At 36.4% G+C, this 17,537-nt stretch overlaps 1 protein-coding gene across 2 annotated transcripts in view; it reads right to left on the bottom strand.

The window, feature by feature from the left end:
• The window catches only part of GLRA3 (glycine receptor alpha 3), a 172,517-nt gene that overhangs the window by 37,473 nt on the left and 117,507 nt on the right, over positions 1-17,537 (bottom strand). For both annotated transcript variants that reach the window (XM_024130871.1, XM_024130872.1), the window contains exon 6: positions 627-764. In XM_024130871.1, the coding sequence (XP_023986639.1) occupies positions 627-764 (138 nt within the window). The remainder of the gene's footprint in view (positions 1-626; positions 765-17,537) is intronic.

The following is a 17,537-nucleotide window of genomic DNA, read 5'->3' as shown; positions in this document are numbered from 1 at the left end:
TAAAAAAAAAGAGCGACCTCTTTCATTTTGTTAGCAAACACAATGTTTACAGCTACAGGACAGTTAAAAAGTACATTTTATCGCTCACATAGAAATTAAAGGAACTTTTGTGGAAACATCATTACTATGTAACTATAGGCATCTCACAACAAAAGAAATTAGTTAAATATAATTGAACACCAAGCATTTCTTTTGTTCCATACAAACCAATTATATAACAAGATGTGATGAGTCAAAGCTTCCATAAGTTTCAAAGACATCCATTCTCTGCTCTATGACTATAAAAAAAAAATTCAGCTATAAATTGTTAAAATAATTAACCTAGCACTATAATTAAGAAACATCTGGGGGCTTCCCGGGCTTCCCTGGTGGCGCAGTGGTTGCGCGTCCGCCGGCCGATGCAGGGTAACCGGGTTCGCGCCCCGGTCCGGGAGGATCCCACGTGCCGCGGAGCGGCTGGGCCCGTGAGCCATGGCCGCTGGGCCTGCGCGTCCGGAGCCTGTGCTCCGCAAAGGGAGAGGCCACAACAGTGAGAGGCCCGCGTTCCGCAAAAAAAAAAAAAAAGAAACATCTGAATATCATAAAACCACAAGTCGTAAGTGTAATGAAGAACACTCAACTCCTACCTGTGTTGTAATGTTTAGTGCAGTATCGTAAATCTTTCTCTTCTTTCAACAGAAACTGGGGCAAAGTGAGTCCTTCTGCCACTTGTACAGGTGCCTCATCTTGCCATTCAAAAATGAGATCATTCATTGTGTACCCAACTAGGCAAAACATAATAAAAATATTTATAGCGAAAAGGGCAAAGGAGTGAAATTTAAAATAATCACTTGTAGAGTTCCCATAGGATGGGAAGACCAAACAGTGTCACCTTAACTCTATTGACTGAGCTATGCATGGCACAATTCCAGTCTACTGAAGTCTCTTCATACAGAATATTTAACAAATAATGTAAGAAAATGTAGTAGGCTAATAAAAAGTATGGTATGGCATGTAGGAACCTTAAAGAATAGGCATATACGTTCTTTCCTTGGGATGGGAAGCTACTGCATTAACTCGGCAATTCATTTTGGTTCCACTGCATTAGATCTCTCCTCACCTTTTCTCAAATTATTCAGGACCCTTTCAACAAAAACTGAAATCGTCACAGGTTAGGAAACGACCTAAACTATAACATCCATGGAGGGAACGAACCAGAGCTGATACCTTTCTTGGTTTAATCATTAACTCTTTCAGTTTATGGCATCTGCTTCTACGTGCCGAGTCCCAAAATGGACAAAAGAATATTTTAGACAGAAATGTCTGCTGTTCAGGGAAATCGGTACACGGAGAAAATCCACGTGTGTGGAGGGATCAACTCTTGCAACATAGCATGAGTGAATTCAGACTGGAGTTCACGAACATATGTTGTAATAAGCCAGCGTCTTTTAGCAAATTAAAATGTCATCTGTCTATAGGAGTGGTATCTAAGGAAAGCAGAATTTGATCTTTTTCTTCCCTCCGAGTGAGAGGCTCTTGAAAGGTGCACTTGAAGGCCGCTGCAGAGAAGGAGTCAAAGGGAACGTCACCTGCGGGGAAGATTGCAGGCGGTCAGAGTTCACAGCTGCCCCGGTGGTAGGAAGAGAGGAAGCACAGTCTGGCCTCTGAACTAGGGCAAGGGGCCAGATAAAGGAAGCAGAAGCTCTAGGTGCATGAAGCACGCGGCAAACGAGGGAAAGTGTCCCAAACAAGTTCTCCGGTAGCTAATGTTGTCGACAAGGGGCTGTGTGCATGATTAGAAACAGCTGGCGTGGGGCAGGTTAGGCTGAGCAGGGCCAGGTGTCTGGAAGGGAACCGATCACCCTTCTTCCTCCCACAATACTTGGAAGACATCCCCAAAAGAGCTGAATCTGATCCAGCTGTGGTGATAGTGACTGGAGCCAGATGCCCGATGCCCAGCCCACGCTCCTGGCCCGTGGGCACACCTCGGGACATCCACTCCACTGGCTGCGGCGAAGGTGACTTTAGCAAAAGCAGCATCCGTATAATGGCTCATTGCGGAGCAAGCGCTCTTTGGTAGAGGTTGTAAAGTCCTCCAGACTGATGGGGACACGCCTGAATTCTGGTTCCAGGACAGATAAGAAGACCTGCGGGACTGTCCCCTAGACCATTGGACTTGGCACAGCAAGGACTTATGTTTGACTTGCTTACACTGGAATACATTTCATTGAACCCTGCAATTAATGACTTGGTGGCTAATAATAGAAGGCTTTCACTTTTATTTGTAAGCCTTTTGATATATCCATTGTCTATACTATTTTACCGAAAGAGAGAATAATGCACACTTCTCGAGGATCAAAAGTAAAATAGGCACTGATTCTTATTTACTTCCAGGTAAGACAGGTACCCTATTCTTCCATATGTGCAATCCCTGGAGACAAAAATATGTGAGCTATTTCCCAATTTAGACGGATAAATGGAGAAATGAACTGAAACCCTGATTTGTTTTTATGTTCTAAGTTTTTCTTGGGGTTTTCTGTGAAAAGAAAGTAGCTCTCTGAAATTCCCTCAGAGACAAGGCTTAGTTAGGCTCTGATGCAATTTACAGACGGCGCACACACCCAGCTTGCTCTTGTGTCAAACCGTCATGCACACTAAGTGATTTAGGCGTGGGCATATCCTAATCAAGCTATGCTGTCTCCTTGAGGTCCATAAAATATTTAAGTTTGAAACCAGAAGGAAAAGGGTGAAATGACAATTTTAGGCGGTAATGCTTTTATTCTTAGTAACTAAGTGGATGTTCAAGGAAATTAACTAAATGGTAATTTTGCCTCCATAAGCCTTCAAACATAACTTTAAAAAAAATCAGTACTTTTCTACACAGTTCACAGTGTTTCAGCATCCTTATGCTTTTGGTTGGCAGAACTTTATACAACTCTGAGAACTGCCAAGGTGAAGAGACTGGCTAATGAGATTGAGGCTGTGAGCCGAATTGCCTTGTACCATAAAGAGTTCCACAACAAGGAATACTTCATTGAGGGAACAAAAGCATTAACCCTACCTTCAGCCAACAATCTCATAGGGTAGCTGCAGGGAAACATGTAAACAAATGACTCAATGCAGGCAAACACTTGTTTCTTCAACAAGTATTTATTCGGCACAGACCGTATGTAAGGCATCCTACTGGGTTTCAGGGGATGTGAGGTGCTATTACCAGGTAGAAAATAAGTGGCACAGGGGAGGTTCAAAGTGCTATGCGCATTCAGAAGAGGGATCTATAATAGCCATTTAAGCCTCATTTGAGTTGCACCTGGAAGAAAGGCAAGACCAGCATATAAAGAACGTGAGAGACAGTGAGGCACTCAGGCAAAGGAAATAGTATAATGGGTTGAAAGAAACCACAAAGTCCCAAGGTTTATAATAGGAATAGCAATAATTTTATTTATCTAGAGCCAGTTTGCATGAAGAAGCATATGGAATGAAAAGATGAATTAATGTAAGATTATGTAAAATTTACACTCCAGGTTGCAAAGTTTGATTTTTTAAAATTCCCTGTGGGCAATGATAAACAATTGAAATCTTCTGAGCAGGGGAGTGACGTGACAAAAATTGTGCTTTACAAACATTACTCTAGTAGAATCTTCTCATGGGATTCACAAAATCCAAACTGCTTTCATATTCATAAGACATTATCTACCTTTTTCATTGTGTTGACATTGGTCCAAATGGTGAAAACACAGTAAGTAAAACTTCTAGCGCTTTAGAATAAGAGCGGTGGCTCCAAACTGTGCTAGTGGTTATTGTATTCTTTACTGCCATATCTTGCAGTATAAACAATGCCATTTTATTTAAGAATGTCCTCAATCCTTGATAAAACAATAACAATGATAATCTTAGTAAATTTTGACCCTTATATAAATGTCCTTTTAATATTCTGGGTATCAAAATGGGAAGTATGGATAAAGCACTTCAGCTGCATGTTGTAACACGATGGTTCTTTTAAGGAAAAGCACTGGTGTGATTGATTTGCAAGTAAGCCAGCTGGTTTTGCTCGAAACACCATTTTTACCTGAAAAAAAAAATGACTGGCAAACTGTGATTATTACGATTAGGTATATGGCCAATCATTTTCTCAAAAATAAAAGAAGTGAGTGAACCTATCGTGTTGAGGGAAACAACTGACAGTATTTGTTGTCAATGGTAGATTTTGAGCTTTCTATTTAACATTAAATTTTGGAAAAATTATTTTCCCAATACTTAAAGATTTTTTGATGAGCTCAATGGTGATATTAACAGATGTGACTTTTCAATACTGTATAATGTCACGTGTCAATGTTTGGAATATCTGAGTAACTCATTAAGCTAATGTTTTCCAAATGATCAAAGCATGATGTTAAAAATCATGCATAGGCAAAAGCTCCATTTAACGTTCAAGACACAAACAGATTGGGGCTTCCCTGGTGGCGCAGTGGTTGAGAGTCCGCCTGCCAATGCAGGGGACACGGGTTTGAGCCCTGGTCCGGGAAGATCCCACATGCCGCGGGGCAACTAAGCCCGTGTGCCACCACTACTGAGCCTGAGTGCTAGACCCCAGGAGCCACAACTACTGAGCCCGCATGCCACAACTACTGAAGTCCGCGTGCCTAGAGCCTGTACTCCGTAACAACAGAAGCCACCACAGTGAGAAGCCCAAGCACAGCAACGAAGAGGAGCCTGTACACAGCAACGAACACCCAAAGCAGCCAAATAAATAAATAAAATAAATTTATTTTTTTAAAAAGATGACTCAGGTTTTTTTTAAGAGCTTAGTGTCTTAAGAGAAAAAATATTCAATCTTTCAGGATTTCCCTTTTTCTTCCTTTCTCTTAGTAAAGGAGTCACTTGGTTATAAGAATTCTAACCATACATCTTGGTTTGCCAAAACAGCCCTAGATTACCTTTCTTTTTTTTCCCCCATGTCCTCTCTGACTTAGCAGTTGTTCTAGATTCTTCATTTTTAGATTAGGTATCATTATTAATCATTGTTTTAAAATACATCATTATTGGTTTGGTATATCTTCAATTTTACTTCTAGATTCTCCCATAGTATAATAGAGTATGAAATATTAGGTTAAACCTGTAAAACAGCCCACTTCAGCAATGGTCCCTCTATCTTTATCAGACCCCTTCAGTAACTAACATTTCAAGGGCAGCTAACTCCTGATCGCAGTAGTGGCAGTAGTTTTCACCTTTGTTCCCCCTGCTGGGCACTTGGTGTACAAACCTGGGACATCTGTGAAGTGTCAAAGTGCCTAAGTGTCGCAGAATATTATGTTAGTTGTAACTGAAAGCTGAGTACTGCTTAGTACTACTAGCTTAGTACTGCTAAGGATCATACAGGAAGTAATCCAAAAGCTTTAAAACCTACAAACATTTATTTTATTATTTGGCAACACTCATATTTTGTAATAAACTCTCCTAGCAGCAATGGCTAAAATAATTCAATATTTACTGAAAAAGCAAGCACCAAATTTCCATTTCACACAAAAAGTTGATGGTGAACGTGCAACTTGAACAAAATGTTGTTTATATTTAACATTCACGAAAGGGGCTACAAGGATAGCACTGTCCACGTAAAAGCCACAAGACACAAATGAGCTGAAAACATATCAGCATCTATTTCAAAAGATACAGTCCTTTTTGGAATACTGCCCAAAGATGATCATTTGATAAGTGTGTTTGCAGGGGGAGCATTTACTTATCACTCTATGAAAACTGAATTTTTATTTAGATCGAATGATTATTTTTCTGAATTAATTTCACTCTTTTTTGACTTCAGGTTTTCTTGGAAAAGCGCATAACAGGAAATTTGCAAGCAATTAAATGATGGCAGTTTTGTTTCAGTATCATTTCCTGCTTCAAAGAGAAAATTGGTTAAAATGATTTTAAATGAGTTTGATTTTTAAATCTAATTCCTTTGGAATTAAATGTGTTGAGGATGAAGTAAGTGATGTCACTGTAAATTCTGCTGTAAAGTCTGTTAAATTCATTTAAAAAGTTCAGCATTGAAAATAAATGTCACTTGTTTGTGATGGATCTGAATAAATTATTTGGTGGAACTCATCACCCTGTTAAAAATTACGTTTTTACTAAATTGAAAAAATCTATGGAGATGCAGTATTCTTGAAATTAGTAACGATGCATATATGATTTATTTTACAGCCATAAGCTCTTCTCCATTCCATCAATTGAAGAGAAGTTATAGCTGTTAAATTTTACATTTTTATAGGAATGTCAAGTTAAGTGAACTATAATTCTCTGTGTGTGACAAAGCTGATGTTGAATTAAAAATTATATTTCATCATGGCATAACACGTTTCTCTACTGCTTGCCATCAGATAAATTTTTTTTAAAATTTGAACATTTGGAAGTACTTTAAAAATGAACTTATATATTCTGCAATGGTATTGAACTCTCAGTAAATAGGTTCTCTAAATTTCGGTTGCATTTGTTCAAAATCAGTTGGAAATATTTAATCAAATTATGTTATGAATGGAGCACTAAAATTTTAGATTCTGAAACTTTTTATCAGATAGGAATTATAAATTTGATGTTTCTAAACAGGTACATATTGAGATTAATCCCTACAATAGTAAGTGAGAACAGTGAGGTCTCAAATGCTGTACAATATTTATTTATTTATTTATTTAATAACTGTGCTTTGGAATATCTTAACTTATGAGAAAATTATATTGATGGACTGCTTGTTTTTAATTGGATAACTTATACCGAAATTCAATGGAATTCAGAAGGCCTATTTTCCAGCATGTGAATTAGGTGAAGAATTTTAAAAGATTCCTAAATAAAAGCAACTAATTTGACTGAGTTTTGTTCTATAAAAACATTGTTTGATAAAAGGTACTCAGGACAAAGACAAAGACAATATCTGTAAAAATATATGGGCTAAACTAGTTACCTATTTCAATACAAAGAAAAGTAAAATTAAGCTCTAAAATTATCAAGTACTTTAGCTATCTCAACTGCATACAGATTATTTTCTTAACAAAACCATTAAAGTCTATATAGCAAGACCCACTAACGGTGTCAACAATTTCAAATTTAGTACCAAAATTGCAGCTTTAAAGATGATTCCAAATTAGTTTGGTTTGATTTAGGAAGGATTATATTTAAAAACCTAGAACTATACTCATCCACTAATATAAAAATCATGTCAGTTAATAAATATATATTACAAAGATATAAAAATTTAAATACATGTGGTGCCCTTCATTTATTCTGCTAAGTGTCCCCATTTTGCTGATAAATTATATGGTCACCCCTGTCATCAGGTATACTTTATACCAGGAGGAAATCGTAAAAGTAACACTTATTTAAAGAGAAAATGTGGGCTGAGCATACATTTAAGTTCAAAACAAGTTTGAGATTTATTAGTAAATTATAAATTCACATTTAGTTTTAAAAGTGAACTGGAATCATATTTGGTCCAGCTTCCTCAATTGGAAGAGAGAGAGAAAGAGACTGGGATTTCAAATCTTGTGCTCTTAAGGAACAGGTGGAATTTAAAAGACAAAAGGAAGAAAATGCTCACACTTGGCGGGTGCTGGCTGTCTATTGCCAGGAGAGATATTACTGCAGTAAATTTGATTAACCTGACAAGGAACAACTGCCATGTCAAAATGTATTTAACTAAAACACTGTAATTTATAATTTGTGCATTTATCTTGAATAATATTGCCATAAACAGGTTGTTACATGCGGTTTCATTTAAGTTCTTAGGCCTGCTAAATTATTTTCTTAGTATTTACACTTTCTCTAAAGCTCTCTGGTGTAACTAACCCAGCACCATTATTCTACTAGTACTTCGGTTACATTTCTCTCTGAAGACCTAAAAGGCTTTATCATAGACCATCAGTGTAACCTTTCTCCCTCTCTCTCTTAGGATAATGGTGGAAATAAAATTTGTGACTCCTAATTGGTCTCCTCAAGTAACAATCATGCTGATAACATTGTTCACATTTTTTAAAACTTCACAAAATTACCATACCTTGAATGTACAGTGTTTTAAAGTTCATGTGAGAAATCTCAACTAAAATCAGAAAAGGACCTGATCTTGAGCCCATTTTAATGAGGAAAATGTGTGTATTTGGTTCTGCCCTGGGAGAGGTATGGGAGGGGTCTGCCTGGCTACCTCTTTGGAATAAACTCCAGGTTGTGAAAGAACATTCTGTGTCTGCCTATCAGAGGGTTGGAGGGTCAGATCTGCTCAAATTTGTGAACTAATCAGTTTATTTCACAGACCCAAACTATTCAAACAGACTCTGTGAGCCAACGTCAGTTTTGCAACACCTAAATGCTGTCTAAAGTTTGAGTAGAGACTAGGAAGGCACTATAATAAGCTTTTGATTTGTCCAAGGTTTTTTTGATGCCTGATATTTCAGTATAACTAATCCTTTACAAGAACCAAAAACTAGGTTAGTCCTAGAGAAGTCCTACATGATATTAGCAAGGAAACCCAATTCAAAGTCTTATTTCCAGAAGGATTTGAAGAGTGTCATTACAAAATAGCAGAAATTTTAACATGACTGGATAAACGCTAGAGAATAAAATTATAAATTTTTTAGTTCAATTTCTTTTCAAGGTGAAATATTATAAAATGTCTATCACTACAATACTTTCATTGAAGTACTCAAGAGAATACAATTAGTATTATGGTAATGAATAGATTTCAAACATTGAAATTCACATATCATACATAGAGCAAGCAAAACGGGATGACAGAAATGCAGATGTTGCACTTCATTATTTATTATTTTACAATTTTCCATATAAATAAACCACATTGTTCCTCTGTCTCATGTCATTTATATTTTTTTTCTATTTTTAAGTATCTTTTTACTAATTTTTAAAACTTTAAACAAAGAATATTACCAACTGAAGCAAAAGATACCTGATATTTTATACACAACAAAAGCCTATATGTAAAAGGATTTCAACCTAAAATGAAATGAAATCGGATGATATGAAATGGAGAATCTCATGCACGAACCCTCTGGAAGGAGCTTAAGAACAGTAAATGCCTGATTTACAGAAATGGAGACATCTCCTGACCAGCAAACATCCAAGAACATCTCCCCATTCTCAAGCCAATGAACTTCCTGCTTGGACTCTGTCTGGACTTGCCCCACTTTGCATTTCTTGCCAATAAGTAGAGTCCACCTCAGACCCTCAATGGACATGCCAGTAGCTTGCTACAGCATGCATTTCCAGAATTGCATTTCCTCTGCTATTCCCGAATAAACTCAATTTCTGGTCATTTGAGCTTCCCTCCACTTACCTCTTTATTTAGGTTGACACCTATAACGTCAAATATACCTAAGATGAAAGTGACATTTGTGCAGAAAAATATCTGAATAACGGAAAGCGAACAACTTCAAATTATTCTGTTTCACCTCAAATAAATTACGTGGCAAAATCAGCATTGACTCACAAAAGGTAAATTTATAGGAATCTTAACATACTGTTGTGAGAGCTTGCAATAATAAAATTTCACCTAAGTTAGTATGTTTCCAAATGGGATGTCCTTTTCATAGCAAGAAGTATTGAGGGCTTTACTATTTGAAGTTGTACGTGTCTTACATTGCTCATCACAAATGAACCAGAAGTTTAAAGCTCTACTCACTTGGCATTATCTCTCTATTATTTTAGGCAATTAATATTTGTTAGATATTTAACAAAATTTTGTTAAATTATTCAATTTTATTGTAATTCACACTACCGGGATATTTTTGTGTTCTAAGTCACAACTTGCTAACTAAATGCTGATTATTTCAGGTAAATGTGAAAAGCTAACTCCAAGAGCAGAGAGTTTTTGCATCCAGAGGATTATATCATGGCTATTTTCTAATGGAGATGACAGAAACAGTGATCAGTACAGGTTGATGATGAAGGTTTGATCACAAATGAGAATATTAACTACATCAGAGCAACTTTTAGCAGGGTCTGTGTCCAGACTACTCACAGATATATTCCATCAGTTCCAAAAGAGCAATGTTGGAAAAATTGATGAGACTATTGTTAACTTCGGGGAAAAAAGTCACTATTCCTAGAAAATACTGTAACTTCTATTGATGGCATATTTGTATCATATTAATACATAAAGGGCATATTGCAGAAACCCCTCACATTTATGAATTCATTATAACTATTACAATTATTATTTTAAATCAACAGTTCTCCAGCAGGCCCGGGGACTGGAAATGGTATGAATCCTCCTTACTCCTGACAAATGCTAACAATTCAATAGTGGGTTTTTTGTTTTCCTTTTTGTTTTTCAGATTTGCATCTGGACTTTCCACTCGGACGCAGAATGCAGAGAAATCAACAAATTGCTAAGAACCAGAAACTACAGATGGAGGTATTTTGTGAAGAAACACAAGGTCACTTGGGATTTCAGTGATCCCAGAAATTTGACTAAGCATTCTGTAAATGCCTTAAGGGACTTTAGAATCTCCTGGAATCTGAGCAGGATACTTACAACACAAGCAAGAGTCTATTCACAGTGATCCATGACCATAGCTGCCCCAGAGGAAAAAGTGTAAATTTGTCAGCCATGGCCATTGCCATCACCACTCATAGTTCCTGGGTTTTGACCTCAATATTGTATTAAAATACTTCTGAAGTCCATCTCACCAGTTTATTCATGTCAACTCTTTAACCACACTCTTGTGTCCCTTTAAAAAAATAAATTATTTTCTCCAAAGTTTCATTATAAATTTTTTCTTTCTTTCATATTTTCATTTCCTTGTGTTTTAGTTTGGTTTGTTTTCCTCTTGATTTTCATTACAGATAATTCATGATATTATTTTTGTTTACTGTTTGTTTTTTTCCTCGATCTTTTTTGCAGATACACCATGGTTCCTAGATGCTGTCCATAATGTTACATATCAGATTTATGGTCATCTACATTTAAAGAATTTATGGAATTCTAGATTGGAGGGAACTTTGTTGTCATCTAATGTAGTTCTCTTATCTTACAAAAGAGAAAACAGTCTCTGAAAAAATAATAGATCAACATAGTTTACATAGTTTTGTAATAAAAGACTTAAAGTTATAATGAATTTCTTGAATTTGTTCTCTTACATAGGTAACATCAATGCACTGCATAGTTTAAGGAATTATTGAAATTGGACATGGGGCACCCTCTGGGGAAGGGGCTACCCAAGTTCTGAAAGAGCATACTCTGGAAAGATCATTTGAAGCAGGTGGCAAATATGAGGGCTGAAGGAACTGTGGTTATTGGGGGGATTAATTAAGGAAGAAGGAAAATGGTGACAGCTCTGAGGAGTAAATAACAAACAGCAGGATCCCAGAAAAACGACATCATGCTTTAAATTACAGCTGATCTTGGATGTTCTAAAAGGACTACTGACACTCACACCCACTGGGATGGCTACAACCAAAAAATGTAGATAATAACAAGAGCTGGTGAGGATGGGAGAAATTAGAACCCTTGTGCACTGTTGGTGGGAATGTAGTACAGCCACTATGGAAAATGCGAGGGCAGTTCCTCAAAAAATTAAAAATAGAATTAGCCCATGATCCAGAAATTCCACTTTTGGATATATAGCCAAAAGAATTAAAAGCAGGGTCTTGAAAAGATATTTGTACACCCATGTTCATAGCAGCGCTATTTGCAATGGCCAAAAGGTGGAAGCAACCCAAGTATCCATCAACAGATGAATGAATTGCATGTATATCACATGCAAAACATGGCATACAATGGAATATTATTCACGCTTAAAAAAGAAGGAAACTCTCATGCATGCTACAACATGGATGAACCATGAGGGTATTATGCTAAGTGAAATAATGCAGTCACAAAAAGACAAATACTGTATGCTTCATTTTTGTGAAGTTTCTAGTGCAGTCAAATCCATAAAATAGAAAATAGAATGGTGGTTCCCAGGGGTTGCAAGGAGGGGGAAATTTGGAGTTGTTTAATGGGTATAGAGTTTGTCTTACAAGATGAGGAAGTTCTGGAGATTGGTTGCACAACAATGCAAATATAAATATTTAACAATACTGAACTGCACATTTGAAAATGGTTAAGATGGTGAATTTTATGTATGTGTATTTTACCACAATTAAAATTAAAAGTTAAAAAAGAAAAACTACTGAAAGTCTGGGAGGGAAGAAGAATGAGGAAAGCATAGCTTACAGAAGACCTTAGTGGTATCATGGCATGAGTTGAAAGTAGAGCCTGGGAAAATACAATGAGTTAGCCTCAAGGCATCTTCCCAGTTACTGTGGGTAAAGAGGGCACTTGTTCCATGGAGCAAATTGACGATGTATTTAAAGAATACATGGTTTAAATATGATCACAGAGGGCCACATTAACTGCTCTATGTAAGATATGCACACATGATTGACTGTAGTTAAAAGAAAGAAAGAGATTATCTTAATTTTCACCATAATTTCTGGGGATAATAAACCATAAACAGGAGAGACAATTTCTGTGTCCTTCAAGGAGGTTAGATGTAGTGGGTGGGGTAGGGGTATACAATAAATATGTAAACAGAGAAATTTTAAAAATCATTTCAGTTAGTGATATGTATTATTAAGGAAATATAAAAATACAATTGGATAGGAAGCAACTGGGGAGCAGACAGCCAACTGAGAAAAGGTTGTCAGAAGTGTCCTGAAGAATTGCAAAGCTGTCAAGAGATTAAAGCTGAGAATATATTCAAGTTTATTAACAGGTAGACTCTGTGCATTAAAGATAAAGGACAGGAATAAAGACTCAGACATAGAGAGTGGACTTGAGGACATGGGGAGGGGGAAGGGTAAGCTGGGATGAAGTGAGGGAGTAGCATTGACATATATACACTACCAAATGTAAAATAGATAGCTAGTGGGAAGCAGCTGCATCACACAGGGAGATCAGCTCATGCTTTGTGACCGCCTAGAGGGGTGGGATAGGGAGGGTGGGAGGGACATGCAAGAGGGAGGGCATATGGGGATATATGTGTACATATAGCTGATTCACTTTGTTACACAGCAGAAACTAACACAACATTGTAAAGCAATTATGCTCCAATAAAGATGTTAAACAAAAAAAAAGATAAAGGAGCTTAACACCAAATCCACACAATTCTAGAGTAGTTAAAATTTAGTCTGTTAGCACTATTTCCAATAGCCAGGACATGGAAGCAACCTAAGTGTCCATTGACAGATGAATGGATAAAGAAGATGTGGCACATATATACAATGGAATATTAGCCATAAAAAGAAACGCAATTGAGTTATTTGTAGTGAGGTGGATTGACCTAGAGTCTGTCATACAGAGTGAAGTAAGTCAGAAAGAGAAAAACAAATACTGTATGCTAACACATATACATGGAATCTAAAAAAAAAAAAAAAAAAAAAGTGTTTCTGAAGAACCTAGGGGCAGGGCAGGAATGAAGACGCAGACATAGAGAATGGACTTGAGGACATGGGGAGGGGGAAGGGTAAGCTGGGACGAAGTGAGAGAGTGGCATGGACATATATACACTACCAAACGTAGAATAGATAGCTAGTACAGGGAGATCAGCTCGGTGCTTTGTGTTCACCTAGAGGGGTGGGATAGGGAGAGTGGGAGGGAGATAAAAGAGGGAGGGGATATATGTATACGTATAGCTGATTCACTTTGTTATACAGCAGCAACTAACACAACAAAGTAAAGAAATTATACTCCAATAAAGATGTTAAAAAAAAAAAGAAAAAAGAAAAAGAAAAAAGAAAAAAAAATTTAGCCTGTTAGCAGGTAAGTTAGGAAGTCTTGGTCAGTAAAAGCCCCCAATAGGGTCATAAAGGAAAAGCCATGCTTATCAATATCATGTCATGATCTTATGACCCAGTGTGCTGGAATTTTAAGGTAAACTAAACATAGATATTGGATGAATTCTCATGTTATCCTCATGAACAAGGATTTCAAAATACTGTAAATGATAATATGCTTAAGTGATTTATAACTGATTTAAAGAGCAATTGTTAATTTTTTTTCAGTAGTACTCAATCTAGAGGAATACCTCTAGGGCATTGTTGAAGAATTTTCTCAGACCTGCCCTTTTGGGATTGTATAATGTTATGTTGCTCAATTCTCTGGACGATTAACTAGGAAAGACACAGATCATCAAGTGAGAATTATGAACTGAATCTCACATGATGATGTTTAACTGGGGCAAAGGTGAACTTGTATTCGTCAAGTGAACCAATTGGGTAGATATGGAATGAGGTACATAGAACTTAGTTGTGGTACCTAGCTGACTGCAGATGTGGCCTGAGTCAAGAGTGTTTTGCAGCTACCTGTGATCTTAGACTGCAAGTCATAGAATGATTGGCACTGTCAGCCCTGGGGTGGGGATGTGGGTGCCCCACTCTGCACGTCTTGGTTTAGGCCAATTTTAATACGAGGAAAGACATTCGGGGGATGAAATAGGAGGAGGAGGGAACTCTAAGTCTTTTCATCCAAGAAAGCAAGTAAAATTACTGGGTATATTTAACTGTAGAGCTAACTTAAATATACTATAGTCACATGTTATAAATATTTTGAAATTGTCAGATAGATTTTAAAATGACTGAATGATGCTTGGTGTAAGTTTGTGGGCTATTCATTCACAGGAATTTGCTTTGTCCACTTTATAACTGCGTGCCTTTGGGAAAGTCTCTTAACCTTTGTAAGGCTTAATTTGCTGATATTTTTAAATGGAAATAAAACCTATCTCATCAAGCTGTGGTCAGGATTAAATCAGGTAACATAAGTAATGAATATAAAACTAGTGTGACATCATCTTTTTGTAAGACTTGTAACTACACTGTGTTTTTATTATACTGAAATATGTTCAGAATATCTGATAATTAGCAAAAATTCAACCTACAAATATGTGGACAGATCAGGAGAGAATGGTCATGGTGTTAAATAGGATGGAATATTTAACGTTTAAGTGGGGACTGGTTTTCTAAGTAGTTAGTTAGTTCATTAGTGAATATTTTTGTCTTGGGAAAACTTGCTTTCTAACCAACATTGTAACTGCAGAGGCTTAAGTAATAAGTACTCAGAAAATAAGAAACATTTGTATCTCTGACTAGCCAGACAAAAGGCATAGTATTATTTTGAATAATATTCACACTCTTTTAAATTATGAAAGAACTTGAATAATAGTAGAGATTATAAGGAAATAATTGTGAAAAATCATTGCCCAATTCTACCTTTTGCCATAACTAGTCTTAGCATAAATTCCAGAGTAACCAGTCTGAGTCATATCAGATGTGGTTTTGAAATGAATCTGAAAAATTAAATAGCAAAAAACCTCCCATCAATTTTTAGATATTTCTATTCAAAAACCCCATTAACGTATATTTCAAAAGTTTCCTAAAATTTTAGTCAGTAATTTTTGTTCAAGTTAACCCTTAAAAATACCTTTTACTGTAATTTTAGGGATTTAAGCTATTCTTTGTGAAAAGAATCCTTTCATCAATGAATTATTCCCTTACATTTTCTCTTCCAACTTGAATAATTAAAATTTCTTTAACTTTCTGCAATTGGTGATGTTTTCGTCTTTTGTTACCTACATTCCTCTTTAGATATGAAATACAGAATTAGACACTTTATGGATATAGTGATAGTTTATATATCCTACGTCGTCATCATTGTCCTTTAATAAACTACAAAGCTTTATTATGACTCTAAGAAATTACTATTGAATATTCTTCCAAGATTAAAAATATCCTGCATTTCTTTTCTTCACCTGGGGGGAAAATTGCCCATTTAGAAAGTTTCTTTATGGCATAATTGAAAGACTGAGAATTAAATCTTTATTTTTTTTCCTTACCTCTATTTCTGTACATTGATTTTAACTGTAAATTCCTTAGGAGTGTAGTGTAAGTCATAATGTAGCTGTGTTACCTTCCCTCATAGATTAGCTATTTATGAAGGAAACAAACAAGATACATTTATAGATAAAACTGTGATACCAATGAAAATTTGTTTTTTTTAAAGATAGCCCTATGTTTTACTTCATACAGCCAATTAAAAAAAAAAAAGGATCATGTATTGATTCCTGAACTTCAGCAAACTAGTACATCTAATCCTGAGAAGCAAGATTAGTTATCACTTTAATATTTATCTCATCTGCACTAGAAATGCCACTCAGCTTTTTTTTTATACATCTTTATTGGAGTATAATTGCTTCACAATGCTGTGTTAGTTTCTGTTGTACAATAAAGTGAATCAGCCATATGCATACATATATCCCCACATCCCCTCCCGCTTGAGCCTGCCTCCCACCTTCCCTATCCCACCCCTCTAGCTCATTGCAATGCACCAAGCTGATCTCTCTGTGCTATGCTGCTGCTTCCCACCAGCTACCCATTTTACGTTCGGTAGTATGTATATATGTCGATGCTTCTCTCACTTTGCCCCAGCTTCCCCCTCCCCTCCCCGTGTCCTCAAGTCCATTCTCTATGTCTGCGCCTTTATTCCTGCCCTGCCACTAGGTTCATCAGAACCAATATTTTAGATGCCATATATATGCGTTAGCATATGGTATTTGTTTTTCTCCTTCTGACTTACTTCACTCTGTATGACAGTCTCTAGGTCCATCCACCTCACTACAAATAACTCAATTTCATTTCTTTATATGGCTGAGTAATATTCCATTCTATATATGTGTCACATCTTCTTTATCCATTTATCTGCCAATGGACATTTAGGTTGCTTCCATGTCCTGGCTATTGTAAATAATTCTGCAATGAACATTGCAGTACACGACTTTATTTGAATTATGGTTTTCTCAGGGTATATGCCCAGTAGTGGGATTGCTGGGTCATACGGTAGTTCTATTTTTGGTTTTTTACAGAACCTCCATACTGTTCTCCATAGTGGTTGTATTAATTTACATTCCCACCAGCAATGCAGGAGGGTTCCCTTTTCACCACACCCCCTTCAGCATTTATTGCTTCTATATTTTTTGCTGATGGCCATTCTGACCGGTGTGAGGTGATACCTCATTGTAGTTTTGATTTGCATTTCTCTAATAATTAGTGATGTTGAGCATCTTTTCATGTGCCTCCTGGCCACCTGTATGTCTTCTCTGGTGAAATGTCTATTTAGGTCTTCTGCCCATTTTTTAATTGGGTGTTTTTTTTTTATATTGGGCTCCATGAACTGTTTGTATATTTTGGAGATTAATCCTTTGTTGTTTCATTTGCAAATATTTTCTCCCATTCTGAGGATTGTCTTTTCGTCTTGTTTATGGTTTCCTTTGCTGTGAAAAAGCTTCTAAGTTTACTTAGGTCCTATTTGGTTATTTTTGTTTTTATTTCATTACTCTAGGAGGTGAGTCAAAAAAGATCTTGCTGTGGTTTATGTCAAAGAGTGTTTTTCTTATGTTTTCCTCTAAGAGTTTTATAGTGTCTGGTCTAACATTTAGGTCTTTAATCCATTTGGAGTTTATTTTTGTGTATGGTGTTAGGGAGTGTTCTAATTTCATTCTTTTACATATAGCTGTCCAGTTTTC

This window comes from Physeter macrocephalus, chromosome 9 (genome assembly GCF_002837175.3).
Source record: "Physeter macrocephalus isolate SW-GA chromosome 9, ASM283717v5, whole genome shotgun sequence".
NCBI lineage: Eukaryota > Metazoa > Chordata > Mammalia > Artiodactyla > Physeteridae > Physeter > Physeter macrocephalus.
This window is presented reverse-complemented; position numbering and strand designations above follow the sequence as displayed.